This window comes from Colletotrichum fioriniae (genome assembly GCF_027942845.1).
Source record: "Colletotrichum fioriniae strain IMI 355084 chromosome Unknown scaffold_9, whole genome shotgun sequence".
Taxonomy (NCBI): Eukaryota; Fungi; Ascomycota; class Sordariomycetes; order Glomerellales; family Glomerellaceae; genus Colletotrichum; species Colletotrichum fioriniae.
Genome location: NW_027076845.1, coordinates 380,087 through 398,014, shown reverse-complemented (window position 1 = coordinate 398,014; position 17,928 = coordinate 380,087). Strand labels below are relative to the sequence as shown.

The 17,928-nt window shown below is 54.2% G+C and overlaps 4 protein-coding genes across 4 annotated transcripts; 1 reads left to right on the top strand and 3 right to left on the bottom strand.

Moving 5' to 3' along the window:
- Positions 1-1,904: 1,904 nt before the first annotated feature.
- On the bottom strand, positions 1,905-4,070 carry N0V96_007576 (uncharacterized protein; the record flags this gene model as incomplete). The annotated part of the gene is made up of 3 exons (XM_065758070.1): positions 1,905-2,006; positions 2,381-3,638; positions 3,763-4,070. The coding sequence occupies 3 exons, from the start codon at positions 4,068-4,070 to the stop codon at positions 1,905-1,907; spliced, it is 1,668 nt and encodes a 555-aa protein (XP_065613212.1).
- A 97-nt stretch (positions 4,071-4,167) lies between these two features.
- Positions 4,168-4,881, bottom strand: N0V96_007575 (uncharacterized protein; the record flags this gene model as incomplete). The annotated part of the gene is made up of 1 exon (XM_053194469.2): positions 4,168-4,881. One exon carries the CDS (start codon positions 4,879-4,881, stop codon positions 4,168-4,170), a length of 714 nt encoding a protein of 237 aa, XP_053047965.2.
- Positions 4,882-6,665: 1,784 nt separating this feature from the next.
- N0V96_007574 (uncharacterized protein) lies at positions 6,666-8,105 on the bottom strand (the record flags this gene model as incomplete). Its single annotated transcript, XM_065758069.1, has 2 exons — positions 6,666-7,957; positions 8,099-8,105. 2 exons carry the CDS (start codon positions 8,103-8,105, stop codon positions 6,666-6,668), a joined length of 1,299 nt encoding a protein of 432 aa, XP_065613211.1.
- A 3,308-nt stretch (positions 8,106-11,413) lies between these two features.
- Positions 11,414-17,292, top strand: N0V96_007573 (uncharacterized protein; the record flags this gene model as incomplete). Its single annotated transcript, XM_053194467.2, has 4 exons — positions 11,414-11,476; positions 11,667-11,689; positions 11,779-16,458; positions 16,509-17,292. The coding sequence occupies 4 exons, from the start codon at positions 11,414-11,416 to the stop codon at positions 17,290-17,292; spliced, it is 5,550 nt and encodes a 1,849-aa protein (XP_053047963.1).
- Positions 17,293-17,928: the final 636 nt, after the last annotated feature.

Genomic DNA, 17,928 nt, shown 5'->3' with positions numbered 1-17,928 from the left:
AATCAACAGTCAGAAAGATGAAAGCACGATGACAGACTTTCCGGCTGTGACTTCCCGAAATATGTCGGGTCGGATATCGGACCAGAGTCTGATATCTGTAGACGGGGCCGGGACCTTCCAGTTCTAAACCTCCAAGGCGTAATGAGGTGGATTGTGATTGCCTGAAGGCAAGAAGAGGTTAAGATAAGGAAGGTACTCCGTACTGTAACTTGTGAGGCAGGAAGGTCAGGCAAGCAGGTAGGTTCGTTCCTTTGGTGGTTTCCCCAGTCCGTGAGGTGCCTTCCAATCTTAACACGAGTTGCAACTCGTTGCGCAACGTGACAAGCACCTTCCTCGCAAACTCTCAACTCTGCACAACGTGGTGTCGACGTGTCGTAGCCTTTTTTGGTGTCGTCGCATCAATTTTCGCTCGTTGTTCTTCCAAATTCAATCTTGCTCTTCGGCTGCACATCTGCCTCTTTCAGTCTTCGAGCTTCTCGTCACCGTAAACTCAATTGCAGCCAATGTGCTCCCTTGACTATTTTGGTGTCGACGACGCCCTCTTCGGCCAATAATGCCAGATCCTGTTTCGGCTTTCGTGCTTGTCGAATGTCGGCAAGGTCCCATCCAAGACGCTGTTGAAGATCACCCGATGCCCTCCCTTCAGGGCTAAGCTTCAGCCCAGTGTTCCAGCTCTGTGCCGTCTGATGTCCGATCGCCGACTGCTCGCGGGGATGAGCGGGCTTCGATGCCGCACCAAGACAATCCCAAGTTGCCCCTCGAAGCTCAAGAATGGGATGAAGCGAATCAGGCACTCTGAACCCTCTTCCCGACGGCAACCACCGCCGTGCTACCCGTAGCACGTATCTGGGATCTTAATGCGATGAATCGTGACTGGCTTTTGCCTTTTGTCGCAAACTGTCAAAGCCAAAGAACAAAAATGGAACGACGGAAGAAGGGGGGGAGGAAACAAGGTGATAAGTCAGTCAAGATTTACTTTGGTCCATGTCTGAGTCAAAACTACCTCATCGAATTCGTCGAGAACAAAACTCCAAGCCGACTGACTTCCTTTTTTCGCAAGGATGGGATGACTATTACAATCAGCTATGACTACGACAGCAAGAAACTCACCTCACTATTTGTACTTTCACATGAGCTCAACACCCTCACATTCCCCCATCCCCAACATTGACTGACATACCTTACACACCACGGATAGACATCACTTTCAGCCGCCGGGCTCTGCTAAGCCTGTCCGCCCCCGCTAACGCGCACGCAGCATTTTGCCTTCCTCGTTTCCTCTCAGCCCTGCCTTACATCCAGAGGAGCACGAGATCCATAAGCCGTTCAATAGGAATCGATCCAGCAGCTCTGTTGAGACGATACTACTCCATACCATCTTACTTGCACGGCGCCCTCCTGCATCGTAGCATCTCCGTTCAGGACTAGCGCCCCTACTCCCCTCGGCCTCGCCGCGCTTTCGCACGCCAACGTTTCTTACCCGCGGGGCCGCGAGAGCTACGATTCATTCGCACCAACACTGCGGCCCGCTTTCACCTTGGCCGACCTGGCCTTTCTTCGTCTGTCCTCCTCGAGTCTGTTCAGCTTCTGCCCATCTCAGGATGCCGGGATACTTTGTACGGACCACGGCGTTGCCAATCCATTGCCAGAGTCTCCATCCTCCACGCAAAATAGCCATCCACACCATGTCACCGCTTCCGGTCATCCCCAGTTCATTCTGCGGCCCCTCCATTCCGCTTCTCTTAATCGAAACTCTCTTATGTTGAGGGCTCCGCAGCTAAAGTGCCCCAAGCCATGCTTCTTGAACCAAAACCTCGTCCGGCCCTTTTGGCGCCCGCTGCCTATCACCTGTAAACAGCACTTGTCCGAACTTTCCCATCTTTTTGGGGTTGATTTGAGGCCCGTTAGCGCGGGCGCGTGCTCTCGGCCGCAGCCTGCCGCCCGACCGTTTGGAACCGTCGCATGGCGGCCGCGCCGGCCCCAGCTCCAGGACCCTTGGCAAGAGCCTGGATTGTGAGTCAGGAATCACGCTTGTCACTCGAGAAATGCGCTCAAGTCTTGGGTTAGAGATCTGTTATTAATCATGTTGATACTAGGTTGGTCTGCATCGCTGATTCGTCAAGGCTTCAGACCAGGCCTCTTATGCTCTTCTCCTCCCCGCCTTCTTGGATGCATCTATATCTAATATGGGGTATCAATCCTAAGCTAACCGCAGTCGTGTGAACAAAGCTCCTTGCTCCAGCCCAGAAAACAAACATCCCAATGTGGCCACGAATTACAAAGACTTTTGGGGGGCGCATGGTTCTTCACCATAGGGTTAGGTAGACAAAGGCATCAATGATCAACGTCTTTCAACGGGTGAATAGCACGACTGTTTCACACGTTTGCTCCAAGTGGCTGTCTGCGGCTGAGAGGCGGCGTTGTCATTGTCGTCATACTCGTATTCTTCGCGCTTTCTCTTATCGATGATACTCGGACGGGCTACCCTGTTTGCGGGAGTCTTTTGGCCTTCTTCGTCGGCGCTATCACGCTCTTCGACGATGGAGTGTCCCTTTTTGGATACCTTTTTCTCGTTGACTCTCTCGACGTACCAGTCAAGGTCACCCTTGTGCTTATCAATGGAAATGCCGTTTCTCTTCTTCCGCATGTTGCTGCGCACCGGAGTCTCCAGCGCCAGGTGCTTGGTCGTCAGCACGTACCACAGCTTGGCTTCTCGGCCGACCTGGCGGTTCTGGACGGGGAGACCCATCATCTTGTTCGTCTCTGCCGACCTTTGCCATTCTTCGTAGGCGGCCTGCTGGGACGTGCGCCACTCTTCAAACTCCATCACCAGCTCGTCGTGATCACGGGTCATGGCCATGGGGTTGCGCTCTTCCTTCTCAAAGTAGCGTGTATCGGGCTTCAGATTGAATGCTTGGGCAATTTCGAGGAGATCGAAGCAGCGGTCCATACACCACAAGTGCATGTAGCCCGCGTTGTGGTACGGATCGTGCTGCTTCCCCGAAGTTTCGGGTCGCTCGTCGAAGCAGACGCGCCAGAAGCCCTTGAGGATGGTGCCCTTGTAGGCCGGGCAGCCTGACCAGCGGCACGCGCGTAGTCTGTCATCGCCCACTCGTGTCTTACAGCCGTGGGGGACGTTTTGGATCCAGAGGGTGAGGGGGAGACCTTGCTGCTTCCGCTCCCTGATGTAGTACAGGATCTGCTCACGGGTGAAGCGCAGATTCGGCAGCAGCTCGCCTTCCTTGTTGTATTGGAACATGGGCTTTGTATGGTCGTGGCCGCCCCAGGGCGCTGGTGCCTCGGGGAGTGACTCATACCAGTCTGATGCGTCCACGTCCTTGGCCTTGGCGGGCTTGGGGATACGCTTGAGAATTTTTCCATTCACGACGGGGGTTGTGAGGTCTCTGGATGGAGTGTGAGCTGGAGTCAGGTATGATGGGGGATTGGGAGTACCGGCTTCAAAGAAGCCCTGTCTGTTAAGGATATTGTAGGGTGTCACGTCTGTCGGTGCGTTGGACAGGCTGCGACGGTGGATGAAGTCGGCAGGGAAAGGGGGTGATCTGGGCTTAGGGTGCACCAGTCTCGCCGTGGCGGCGGCGGGGGGTGGGAGTGGTGGCAGGCGCACTACGCGGGATGGACTGTGGAGTGGTCAGAGGGTTGAACAGTGGAAGGGAATAAAGGAAGTTTACTGATTCGTCATCGTAGCTGAAGGGAACTTGACCGGCCGAAACGTGTGCCAAATCTGGGATCAAAGGATCGAACTCGGGATTCGGGGTCAGATGGTGTTGAGATTGCGGCGGTGGAGGGGCGGTAAAGACGTCGGTAATGGTCTTTGGTGAAGGATGAAAGAAAGTCGTCGAGGAGGCGGGCTCCCGTTTGACATTGCTGAAGTCGAAGCCATCAAAGTTGGGGGCCTCTTGGACGTTGGCAGGGCTGTAGGATTCGAGGCCGTCATACGTCGTTTCCCTCTTGGAGTCGTCAAAGTCAAAGGTATCGAGGTCAAAGACTTCGCGGGCGTCTCCGAGTCCAGAAGACGGGTGGTCACCGCACGGTCGTTGGTAAGCAAACATGTCGCGGGGAGGAGGGGAGGCAAAGAGATCTTCACCACCACCACCACCGCCACTGCCAAGCCCCGCGGCCGGGTTGTTGTTCAAGTCCCATGTGGTGTCACCACTGGACTCGAGACCGTCGAAACAGGGCCAGGGAACGCTCGGCGGGGGAGAGGGCCATGATGTGCCGACGCAGGGTGCTGCTCCTGGGGCCGGAGTCGGGGCCGCGGTGGGGGAGTTGGAGGGCTTCGGCGATGGGGCCTTCGAATTCCTCGAAGAGGGCCTGGAGCTTCGGGTCGTCGACGAAGGGGGTAGGTTCTTGCTTGAAGCCTTGTTGGAGGTCCTGCTGGAACTCTGGCTTGCATTCTTGCTTCAACTCTATCGGCTCTATGCTCGGTAGCACAAGAGGCATGGCGTCTGTGTTGGTGTGAGGTGTTAGTAGGCGCTGCTCCTGCTTGAGTGGCGGTGGTGTTCCTGGTAGTGTGATGAAAAGAACGTTGGGGTTGATCGTCGCGGCCTGCGCGGGCTTGGCCTCTTCTTGCTCGTACTTGAGTAGGGGCCCATCGTTGGAGTTTCCATTACCTCCAAAAAGCGAGCCGTCCGAGATTTGGCTCTCAGAGAGCTGTGTTATTATAGCCTCCTCGATGGCAGTCTCTAGGTTTTGCGCGGTCTTCTCCTCAACTTCGGGGACCGGCCCTTCGACGCAAGCGTCGTCAAAGTTGAAAAAGGAGTCTGCGTCACCGTAGGAGTCGTTGCCGTAGTTGAAAATGGTTCCCGGGAGCTGGTCTGGGCTGAATTTGTCCATCACCGGGGTGGACAGTATCATGGCCATTATGTTTCTGAAGTTGTTGTAGATTTACGAATGGAAGTCTGTGGTGCTGTTCGTCCCTTTCTGCTTGAATTTTGCTGCTGTCCTCTTCGATGATGAAATGAGAATCAAGGTGGTTCGTGTAGTTGAATAGCCTGTGCTTGAATAATCCGTAGTCGAATTTGTCTGTAGTTAAAGGTGAGTATATGCGACACAAAAGTGAAAACGAATCGAATGTCTAGATAGTCCGAGGTCGGGGAGAGTAAGGATGCTGTGGAGGGTGGGCGCACAACACGATATATAGGCATAAGTGTGGTAGTCATCCCTTCCACAGTGGCAGAGCACCATCGAGGTCAATGAAGAAGGACGCGCATAAAGAGTTTCGGTGATGAACAACGGGGACGCGGAGAGGCGACATTGTTCGATGTGTTTCAAGATTGTCTGGCTGACAAAGGTTGATATTGCTATTATAGATACTTGATTGGTACGGACAAAGTGCGAAGAGGAGGAAAAAATGCTAGAGCAAGACGCTGGCGGAAATAGACAAGAGGCTTGGCGATGAGAAAACAAGAGATGGGCTCCTCTTGTTCTTCAACAATGGCCTTCTCGGACTCGAGCCGGGTCAATCCAGCTTGGTGCTATGCATAGACATTCCTATTCCTGTCTGGGTTTTCGTCAGCCACTGAAGCATGATCAAGATGCTGAAGAAATGATTTGGTAATGATTTGATATCAGGAGTAAAATGCTCGTTTCTCGACAGTAAATTCCGAACAGGTCTGTGAATAAATGCTTGTCTCATCATTTGATGGGTTGAGGGTGAAAATGAAAAGAAGTGTTTTACATACCACTTGACTAGGTTTGACGAATCATGAGATCCATCACCTCAAGTTTGCCTGTCTGGGTTAGCTAGGCGCAGCGAGACTGCGAGCGTGCCGTCGACTTCAGACAGTCTAGACTCCTAAGTCCCGTGCGTCCCGTGTCGCATATCGAGTAGTCGATACCACGAGATGTAGACCTCGAGAGGCCCGTCTTTTGTCGCGTCGTTTCGGCCATAGCCGCGCCGGGGAATGAACCCGTGGTTGTGCGAGCTCGATGATCCTCGACGGCGGGCGGTAAATGATGATCAAAGAAGTCTTTCGCCTGACCATCCGTCATACCATGCCGTCTGGTAAAGGAAGCGCCAGGGGGATGAAAGAGCATCCGAGTCCATGAATGGAGGCGATATCTACCGCCTCATATTTCGAGACAGGTGTGACTGCGATCCCATGCTCCCAAATGAGCGTGACACCACCGGCTGGAAGCCGACTGCTGCCTGCCCTGAGTATTCTATCTTGTTGCCATCCTCGATTCCCAGCTTCGCACGGAGGTAGGCAAGATGGCAAGCAGATGACGAAAAGGCAGTAAGGTGAAGTTGAGAGGTAGAACGAAAATTTGTTTGATGGCGGATAAATAAGCGTCGAGGACGTTGGCCAAAAAAGGTCGGCGACGAATGAGAGGGCCCCGCAGCCGTGTGTTGGGCCGTGCGTTTTTGACGCCGTTGCGAACTTGCGAGGAAGGAACGGACCCCTGCTCCTGCCTCAGGGTGTTTATGACACTATCCCATTCTGGGAAGAGCACCTGCGCTCGATTGGGGTACTTGAACGAGCCAATGATATCTCTCGGGGAACACTGAGCGGGAGCGAATGATTCTTGATCACGCTTTGGAGCCAGGCAAGGTGAGCCAGGCAAGGTGTAGGTATTTGTGTGTTACTAAAACAACTATTAGGTTGGATTGACTCGAATTTCATACGCGGCATGTCTATGATCTATCACTCTTCCCTCAAAAGCATTCCGTATGCCCACCGGGAGAACTCTATCGACTTCGCGTCTACAAAGGTGGTAGTGAGATCTGCAACATAAATCGCCGCAGGTGCCCAGAGGAGGAATGCCAACAAGATAGCAAATACATAGGATGTCTGGCTGTCTCCGCCATCGACAAGACCTACAGTCCAGCGACCAAGGACCAAGCCTAAGGAGTAAAGAAGTGGACCATGGATCATGTACAGCGAGAAAGAGATCTTGCCCATGTACTGAGAGAAACGGTTCGTGAAGAGAATCTGCAAGAATTCGGCGTGGTCGACGACGAGCACTGTCAGCACTGCACCGACTGGTATTACGAGGCACTCCTGGTATCGTGCTGGAACCAAAGATACGAGCGTCACGTAGCCGGGTGCCTGTGCTGCCTGCTCCATGTCTTCGGGCATGCTGAGCAGCCAGAGCGAGATCACGAATAATACGAGCCCGACGGCACGTCCAAGAACGCGACGAGAGAGTATGCTGCCTCGCTTTGATGTCCGATGTACAGTCCCATCCAAGGGCTGTGGTTCGGGCTGCGGGGCCAACCACCGCCATTGCCATTCCTCGAGTTCGAGATGCAGATCGCACAAGAACATGCCGCTGAGGAACAAGAACATCCCAAAGTAGACGAACAGCCATTCGAGATAGATCGCCAGGCCAAGCGCGAAGAACATCCTCACTCTGTTGCGTACTCTTGTAAAGGCCGACAGAAACATGAACACCACCATGGAGCTGATGAATTCGAGCGGTATCGTCCACTGGTGGGGATCATATATCGGTTCCGGTATGTCGGAATCGGCCCGCACATGAGGCTGGCCGATGGGATCGGTAACCAAGGTCTCTGCCATCAAATAATGCCGCAGCTGGCCCCAGAGAGAGTCAAAGTGCGGCGGAACCCTCGTCGGATACGCCACGCCGGGAAGCCCCTGGTCGGGAAACAAGTTGAGCCAAGTCATGATAGCGACAACGAAGCTGACCACGGCGGCGGGGAGGAAGAGTCGGGTATGGCGGCGGAAGACGGACGACGCGATTGCCGAGCCTGCCTTGTCGAACTCTCCCCGGCGAGCCAACGTCAGAACGCGGTGCGATATTGTGTAGCCGGACACGACGAAGAAGACGGAAACGGGAGCAAGACCTGAGACGACGAGCCGTAGGATGGGTAGTTGGTATAGCCACCATCGCCGAGGTGGGTTCGGTGTCCATGCTAACTGGATGTCCCATGAGAACCACACCAGACCGCAGTGAACGAATACGACGCATAGCGCTGCAATACCTCGCAAACCGTCTTCGGCAACATGTTAGCCCTGTCAGGTAGAGATGATGAGTGTAGTCCTTGTTTACCTAGCCAAGCCGTAGAGCGAAGTGGCTTTGCCTTGGGTTCTTTTGGTCCTAGGAAACTTGGAACCAGACATAAGGCAGCTCTTGAAAGTCTTCTCCAGGTATCCTGGCGCCGTGTGTTAATGGGAAGTAGTGAATCCTCTGCCTCTAATGTTGAGTCATCCCCTGCCTCATCGACCACGGATTTGTATTCTTTGCTCGAGTCGAAGTCTCCCAGCGGAGCGTACGCGTGCCGGCCGTCCATATCGTCGGAGTCGTATGGCGGTCGGAAGCAAGACGGTAATGTAGTTATACGCAACCAAGCTCAACTCGCAAAGCAGCTAGTCTGGAGCCAGGGAGGTTGGGAAAGAAGTCTGAACTTATCACGTTCGGCACATGTGACTGCCAGTGACGAAGATAGAAGAAATCAAATGTTGTAAGAGCACGGAGATGGTGCCCGAGACCTATTGTAGTGTAAATCGGTCACAGATTGGGTGCAAGTCACTACTTTAAAGGGACGAGACCAAGCTGCGCAGCCACAGCAGCGAGTGTTGGGCTTCCTGGGAGAAGTAACCCCACCATGTTTTACTCGTCCGGTGAGAAACGAGCAAGTTCCATAAGCGGTAATTCCAGAGAGGCGTTTCATGATCAGCAGAGTTCGAAGTGATCCGGAGGAAAACGAGTTCAGACGACCCCTAGAAAGGCTAACCGCGAGACACGGAGTGTTCTCATTCGTCGACCCGGAGCCTTGGGATTTGACCTTTGCAGTTTGCACTGCCTGAAAGGCGTCATGACCAATATGCGTGAAGTTGAATCCATGTTGATAGCAGTAGAGGATGCAAAGTTGGAACTTGGGATTATGACTTTGTGTATTAAAAACAAGCTTTGAATGCCGCGTGGTATCCTCGATTGGCACCGAATACCTTATAATATGCTTAAACCCGCCCACTTTGGTCGCGGCAAGATGTTCTAAGGTGCTCGGTAGAGACCGAGTGATTTGGAAAATCTCCCGTCGTCTGATGTGGTTAATTGCGCCTGGTAAGTTGGCTCAGCATCCGAATGCGGCCTTGAAACGGTGGTGCGGTCGATCGTCAACGTGTGATTAGTGGGCTGCCGGTCGCACTGACTTGACCGTGCTGGGCAGTCAACCTGAGCTCAGAAGATCATAATAGCTATTGTTATCCGTTGTGGATGGAAACAATCTTGATGTCTAGCAAGTGACTGAAGCCTGATGTTGAAGGAAGCTCAAAGGCTTGGCTAAGATGGTAGCTGGGGACGACGGGATGGAAGAAGTCCAGTAGCGTGGGGGGTTCAGCCACAGCCCATGTGCCACACTTTTCCCAGCCACATACCTAATGTGAAGGTTTTGTATCCGTCAAAGAAATCTTCTACATCTGATTCTCTCAAGTAGTCACCAACAGAGTAGCGAAAAGGAAGCGATTTTAGAACTAGAAGCAACGGAAAAAACTTCATGGAATTCATCATATAACCAAGGTTCTGGTGACAAGGACTTAAAGACCTGCGCCTTCATCCGTCCGGCGGTCGAATACCTCTCAATATTGACCTGCTATCCCCAAAAAATTCGTGCCCACCAGCTGGGATAGACCACCTAATATGGCTAGCAGCGAGACATTTGCGGGCGGACTCTGCACTGCACTGCATTGCTGGAGAATTCCACTGGATTAAGCTCTCAAGTTCTGGAGAGTTAAGACGGTCTAATGTGGTCCCTAGATGCAGGTTGACAGAAATAACTCAATTTTCCTTGGTGTTCTGGCCTTTCTCTTCCGATCATCCACTTCTGGCCACTGGTGTTCACCGTGGTGGGTGCCGCAAGTGTGTGCCATTCCGCAATGGTACGTGAAGATCACCACGCAACGGGAGGGGGGGAGACTTGCCTTGAAAGCGAAGACCGAAAGAGGGGTGAGTGGGTGATGCTCAGATGGGGAGCCCCAGGGGGCAGCGATGAGAGCATTGGGAATGTTGCAGGGCATGGCAGTTGGGGATTCTGTTCCCGATCGGGTATGCCTCCGTCGAGCGTCCTGGGGCCGATTTCCTGATTTCGGGGTTTCCTGAGCGGCCACATCCCGGGGCCCTTGTCGATGGTGCTAGGCCTGGGTTATAATGCTGGGCGATGCTGGGCGTCGATGACGACGTTGTTAAGACTGCCGCTTTCTTATTTCAGGTATTCGTCTCAGAGACTGGGGTTCGATGAAGGTCTCGATGCTCTCATCGTATCCACCCGCCGCCAGCCTGTGCGTTTTGTGACAGATGGAGAGAGTGGGAATGGAAGTGAGAGTAAGAATGAAAATGAGTGTGAGACTGAGAGTGAGTGTGAGAGTGAGTGTGAGAGTGAGTGTGAGATTTGCCTTGCGGGTACCTGAAAGTCTGTTTGGATGGTGATTCCGGGATCTCGATGCTAATTCATGAGTTGACACCCGCTGTCGGCTCCGCCAGGATGAACTTGTTGCTGCCCGTCTCCCGGAATGACTCTCTCAGCTTTTACAGGCCACTTGAAATGCCGAACATTTGGACACATAAACTCTGAGAATAACGGCCACTATGATGGACGGTTTTGCTTGGCCATTCTTGGGATGCTCAGGGTAGATCACCCCCTCCTCGTTCTAAACTTGGATGAAATACGAAGTACATGCTGCACCGATAATCATTCACCACACTGGACTCTCACGCCTTCAGTGAGGTAGTAGGTGTACGAATAACTACGCAGTAAAGGTAAGGTAAGGTAAGGTAAGTTACAGTAGGCGCCCGTGGCCGCACTACCAAATTCCCCGTGTTCCCGCCCGGAACCCTGACTCCCTGAGTCGTCCCAAGGAAGGTGGGTGGAAAGGTGGAAAGGAAAGTACCTTCAAAGTTAGCTGTCGCCGCCGCCGCCTTTCCTCTTGGGCTTCCTCTCCCGCCCACACTCAGCCCAGTCCAGTTGCCCGCCAGCCTCTTCAGGTTAATCTTAAGAAACTCGACCAACCTTGCCTGACATCCATCCATCCTTGACCCAACCAGGTAAAGCGACCGCACTTCTTGCTGTCCTGGTCCAACCTACGTCACGAGACTTTTCTTTGAGGATGCCAGCACCACTGCTACGGAATTGCTACTGCCATCACCAAGACAAGACACACGAGACAAGACCTGGGCAAGACTGGATGAGGGGATCCAACCAGACACAGAGTCAGAGACATCGACAGCTTGCGATCGTCCCTCCTTAAACTCTTTACGAACGGAACCTCCCACCCCTCCTCTCCTCTCTATCTCTCTCCACAATCCCCTTAACCCCGGGGGTCTCGGCCCATTCTGCATTCTAGACCCTATTCTCTCCCCTTCCTTTTTGTCTTGTCGCTGTTGCATCCTGCGCTTCCATTGTGCATAGTTACCATCATTGTTTTCGCCCGTCATGGCCGCACAATTAGATCCTGAATTGCAGGACAAGCTCGAGGAGCTGGAGAAGGAGTTGGAGGTATGTTTGCAACCCTCAAAGTCTCCGTTTGGCACCGTCTCGTCTGGAATCGCACAACTTTGCGTCCACCTCGAGACGACGGCCTTGCGCATGCGCGCATGTGCGCATCGTGCTCGAGCACCCGCAGCCTTGTCCAAACTATCTACTATCGCTTTTTGTCGCATTGACTGACGCATTCTCGTGGCTATAGGAAGGCGACATCACAGAGAAAGGGTTGGTGCTGACCCCTCCATCATGACCTCCCCCTCCCCCGTTTCTTGCGAACGGCGCGACAGCGGCTAACCGATTCCCTTTCCCCGCAGATACCAGAAGCGACGGACGCAACTCTTTTCGATATACATGAGCCCTGGACCTGCTGCCGCTCCAGCTGTTGCCAAACCCCGAGGCGGCTTGGGCATCCACGACCCTGACAACCCGGGACACCCTTCGAGCGATGGTCACCGTGCAGCAGCTCTAGCCGCGCTCGGCGGTAGAGACTCCGATCCCACCAGCCCGACCTCTCCCGGCTCATACCGTCCACAGTCGCCATTCGGCGGTCATGGTTCGGGCCATGGCTCCGGCCACGGCTCAGGTCATGGCTCTGGTGGCTACGCATCGCCTGGGTACCAATCGCCCGGGGCTGGCTATACCTCGCCCGACATGAATCCTGCGGGTCTCCTCCGACCTGGCGGCCCCCTCGCCGACCAACGCCCGAACATGAAGCAGCACGATTCACTCTTCCTCGGTGCCGCTAATGAGCCACCCACTCGATCAGGCACGATGGTCTCAACCGACTACGCATTTAATCCTGACCAGCAAGGCCACTACATGGACCAGCACGGGCAGAACCCATACGACAGCCGGACAGGCACGATGCTCGACTCGACTGGATACTTCTCGGGCTTCACCGGCGGCGGACAGAACTTTGAGCAGGGACAGGGTTATGATCAACAGGGTTACGACCAGAATGGCCAGGAAGAATATGGCGGAGGACACAGATACTCGTCAGGAGAGGCCTTCTCACCAACGGCCGCCATGGCGCCGCCTATGCTCACGGCGAACGACCTACCCCCGCCAGAAGTGCTCGAGTACCAGATGCCACTCGAACCTCGCGACCTTCCGTTTGCGATATCCGACCCGCACGACAGCAATACCCCCATGTCCAAGTTTGATAATATTGCCGCAGTCCTGAGGCACAGGGGAAAGACGATGGCGAAGCTGCCCGCGTACTGGGTGCTGGACAGCAAGGGCAAAGAAATCGCTTCTATCACGTGGGACAAACTTGCGTCAAGAGCCGAGAAGGTGGCACAGGTCATTCGGGACAAGAGCTCGCTGTATCGCGGCGATCGCGTTGCCCTGATTTACCGCGACACAGAAGTCATCGACTTTGCCATTGCTCTGCTCGGATGCTTTATTGCTGGCGTAGTTGCAGTACCGATCAATGATTTGCAAGACTATCAGAAGCTGAACCTGATCCTCACCTCAACGCAGGCGCATCTGGCGCTTACGACGGACAACAACCTCAAGGCCTTCCAGCGCGACATAACAACACAGAAGCTTAATTGGCCCAAGGGCGTAGAATGGTGGAAAACGAACGAGTTTGGCAGTTTCCATCCCAAGCGCAAAGACGATGTCCCGCCTTTGACAGTACCAGACTTGGCATACATCGAGTTCTCCCGCGCGCCTACGGGTGACCTGCGAGGCGTGGTCCTGAGTCACAGGACAGTCATGCACCAGATGGCTTGCTTGAGTGCTGTGGTCACGACGGTGCCAGGAAATGGCCCTGGTGATACCTTTAGTCGAACTCTGCGCGACAAGAACGGCCGGCTCATCGGTGCTGGAGCGACCAGCGAGACGCTCCTCTCTTACCTGGATCCTCGACAGGGCATTGGCATGATTCTGGGTGTCCTTCTCACCGTGTACGGCGGTCACACGACTGTTTGGGTTGAGAACAAGGCTGTTGAAGTGCCGGGGCTCTACGCTCATCTCATCACCAAGTACAAAGCGACACTCATGATTGCCGACTACCCTGGCTTGAAGCGCGCCGCCTACAACTACCAGTCAGATCCTATGACGACACGAAATTTCAAAAAGGGCATGGAGCCCAACTTCCAGACGGTCAAACTGTGCCTAATTGATACCCTGACGGTTGATGGTGAATTTCACGAAGTACTAGCGGATAGATGGTTGAGGCCACTTCGAAACCCACGAGCTCGCGAGGTTGTCGCGCCAATGCTATGCCTGCCAGAGCACGGTGGCATGGTGATCAGTATTCGTGACTGGCTAGGAGGCGAAGAGCGGATGGGCTGCCCCTTGAAGCTGGACATGGGTTCCGATATCGATTCCGATGAAGAAGAGAAGGAAGAGGTGAAGCTTGCGCCCTCAAATGGATTCGGCAGTCTCTTGGGAGGCGGCGGCACCACCACCACAGAGCAGCGCGCTAAGAACGAACTGAGTGAGGTGCTCCTCGACAGAGAGGCGTTGAAAACGAACGAAGTTGTGGTAGTCGCAATCGGAGACGAAGCGCGAAAACGAGCTGCTACCGAACAGGGCACTGTTCGTATCGGTGCTTTTGGATACCCTATACCCGATGCCACTCTCGCAGTCGTCGATCCGGAAACTGGCTTGTTGGCATCACCACATTCCGTCGGAGAAATCTGGGTGGACTCGCCATCACTATCAGGAGGCTTCTGGGCTCTGCCAAAACACACGGAGCAAATATTCCACGCCCGGCCTTACAAGTTTGATCCCGGCGAGCCAACACCCACTGTTGTAGAGCCCGAGTTCCTGAGGACTGGTCTGTTGGGCACCGTCATCGAGGGCAAGCTCTTTGTGCTTGGCCTTTACGAGGATCGCATTCGTCAAAAGGTTGAATGGGTCGAGCATGGCACCGAGGTAGCTGAGTACAGGTACTTCTTTGTACAGCACCTCGTCGTCAGCATCGTCAAGAATGTTCCCAAGATTTACGACTGCTCTGCGTTTGACGTATTTGTCAACGAGGAGCATCTCCCAATTGTTGTTTTGGAATCACCAGCTGCATCGACCGCGCCTCTGACCTCAGGCGGACCCCCCAGGCAACTCGACACTGCGTTGCTCGACTCCCTCGCCGAGAGATGTATGGACGTACTCATGCAAGAACACCACTTGAGACTTTACTGCGTCATGATCACGGCACCAAACTCGCTGCCCAGAGTAGTCAAGAACGGACGTAGGGACATCGGTAATATGCTATGCAGAAGAGAGTTTGACTTGGGCAACCTGCCCTGCGTTCACGTCAAGTTTGGTGTTGAGCATGCTGTACTCAACCTCCCCATTGGAGTCGATCCTATAGGAGGCATTTGGTCTCCGATTTCATCAGACTCGCGTGCTGGAATTCTCATGTCATCCGACAAGCAATACTCGGGTATCGACCGAAGGGAGGTTGTCATTGACGATCGCACTTCAACGCCGCTCAACAACTTCTCTTGCATTACTGATCTGATCCAATGGCGCGTTGCTCGTCAACCCGAGGAACTCGCATACTGCACTATTGACGGTCGTGGCAGAGAAGGCAAGGGCGTGACTTGGAAGAAGTTTGACACCAAGGTTGCCGCCGTGGCTCTGTACCTGAAGAACAAGGTCAAGGTTCGCCCTGGCGACCACTTGATTCTGATGTACACGCACTCAGAGGAGTTTGTCTACGCCGTCCATGCCTGTATCAACTTGGGCGCGGTTGTAATTCCTCTGGCCCCTCTGGATCAGAACCGACTTAACGAGGACGTGCCGGCATTCTTGCATGTCGTCGCCGACTTCCGTGTCAAAGCGATCCTGGTCAATCACGAAGTTGATCACTTGGTCAAGCTGAAGCTGGTTTCCAACCACGTTAAACAAGCCGCTTCCATTCTCAAGATCGGTGTGCCAAACTACTACAACACCACTAAGCCGCCAAAGCAAAGCAGTGGTCTGCGCGATAACGGCATCACCATGCAGCCCGCCTGGATCCAGACTGGTTACCCTGTAATCATCTGGACCTACTGGACGCCCGACCAGCGCCGCATTGCGGTTCAGCTGGGGCACGATACCATCCTGGGCATGTGCAAGGTCCAGAAAGAGACTTGCCAGATGACAAGTTCCCGCCCCGTGCTGGGATGTGTGCGTAGTACCACTGGCCTCGGCTTCATTCACTCATGCTTGATGGGCATCTACATCGGCACCCCCACATACCTACTCTCGCCAGTCGAGTTTGCGCAAAACCCAATGTCGCTGTTTGTGACTCTTTCTAGGTACAAGATCAAGGACACCTATGCGACGCCACAAATGTTGGATCACGCCATGGCCACGATGCAGGGCAAGGGATTCACGCTCCACGAGCTCAAGAATATGATGATCTCGGCCGAAAGCCGGCCACGTGTGGATGTGTTCCAGAAGGTACGGCTTCATTTCGCGGCTACTGGCCTCGACCGAACCGCCATCAACACTGTATACTCTCACGTGCTCAACCCCATGGTCGCATCGAGGTCTTACATGTGCATTGAGCCTATTGAGCTCTGGCTGGACACAAAGGCACTCCGCCGCGGTTTGATCTATCCCGTAGATCCCGAACAGGATCCTAAAGCGCTTCTGCTCCAGGACTCCGGTATGGTGCCTGTCTCTACGCAAATCGCCATTGTCAACCCCGAGAGCCGACTGCTCTGCCACGATGGAGAGTACGGAGAGATTTGGGTCGACTCGGAGGCTTGTGTCAAGGCATTCTACGGCTCCAAGGATGTGTTCGACGCAGAAAGATTCGACGGCCGTACCGTCGATGGTGATCCCAGCATTCAGTACGTCCGCACGGGCGACTTGGGTTTCTTGCATAACGTCAGCAGGCCTATCGGCCCTGGAGGCGCTCAGGTTGATATGCAGGTCTTGTTCGTTCTCGGCAACATTGGCGAGACGTTTGAGATCAATGGTCTCAGCCACTTCCCTATGGATATCGAGGCCTCTGTGGAACGGTGCCACCGCAACATCGTGACTGGTGGATGGTAAGTTGAAATCCCCCATTAGTAGTGTCCATTAGGCTAACAGATTGCAGCGCCGTCTTCCAAGCTGGCGGTCTCGTCGTTCTGCTGGCCGAGATTACACGAAAGGCTTACCTTGGTTCCGTGGTGCCAGTCATTGTCAACGCGATCCTCAATGAACACCAGATCATTGTCGATATCGTCGCCTTCGTTAACAAGGGCGACTTCCCACGATCGCGTCTCGGCGAGAAGCAACGCGGCAAGATTTTGGCTGGTTGGGTCACCCGTAAGATGCGAACCCTCGCACAGTTCGCCATTCGAGACATGGACCCCAACAGCATCGTTGGTGGCGACCCTGGTGCAGATGACCCCAACCCTCACAGGGCCTCTGTTAGTAGCCAGAGGAGCATGACCATGGGCGGCCTGGCGCCTGGGTCTTCTAGCCTACGCAACGTCGAACACGCACCGCAAATTCTAGAGCAGGAAGAATTCGAGCATCAGGTCGGACAGATGGCAGCTCTCCCCCCACAGGCCCAAGATGGCATTGCGGAGATGCCTGGTGACGAGGGTCCTGCGTTCGCACAGCAAGCGAATGCGCCGCAGGGCCACGGCTACGTCTTGCCAGACTTTGATTCCTTTGGTCGCGAAGACGGTGGCCCCCCGCCTGTGGGCGCCAAGCCAGGCCAGACACCGCCGACGATTCACCTCCCCGGAGTCGACGGCCGAGAGAGCATGGATTTGTGGAAGAATCAGCAGGGCGGTGGTGGTGGCCAGAGCGAAGAGGACTGGACGGCCCAGGCCCTCATGCACATGAACCTCGCCAACGACCTGGAGAGAAAACAGGGCCAGCAGCATTGAAAGAGGCGTTCTTTCAAACAGAACCATGTCTCTTCTATGCTGATTGTTTTTCCTTCTTTTTGTTAGCATACGGGTCTTTGGGGCATTAGCTGTGGGCGTCTGTGGGCGTCTCTGGACTCATGGATACACTGGTCTCGCGGCATAGGGCACAGGGTTTGGATAGAGGATTCCCCTGTACATACTCACTTGAACCTCGAGAAAAGATCATTGTTAATTCATTCTTATTCACTTTTCCGCTGTCTCGTACACGAGCTCATGGGAACGTCCTGTCGTCCCTGATTTTGTGGGCGACTATCTCGAATTCCTCATGCTCTCCTGGATAAAGCTCGATTGAACAACAATTGACCCCCCCATTGATATTCTCCTCGGACCCAGACCCAGTAGACAAATTCTTGACACCGCCAGATCTAACCGTGATACGATTCGTAAGTCCAATCTCATCATCCGACTCCCCGCCCAACTTGACTTCGGCCCCACCTCCACCGCCAAAATTAAACCTCGACCCGCCGTACGTGAACATGGCGCCACCTGTCCCCTTTTGCGAGCTGCTGTTCTTTCCTGCGCTGGTGCTCTGCTTCGACTTTAATCGCCACGGTGCGCTGTTGGATGAGGGCCTACCTCCACCTCCAGCATTGC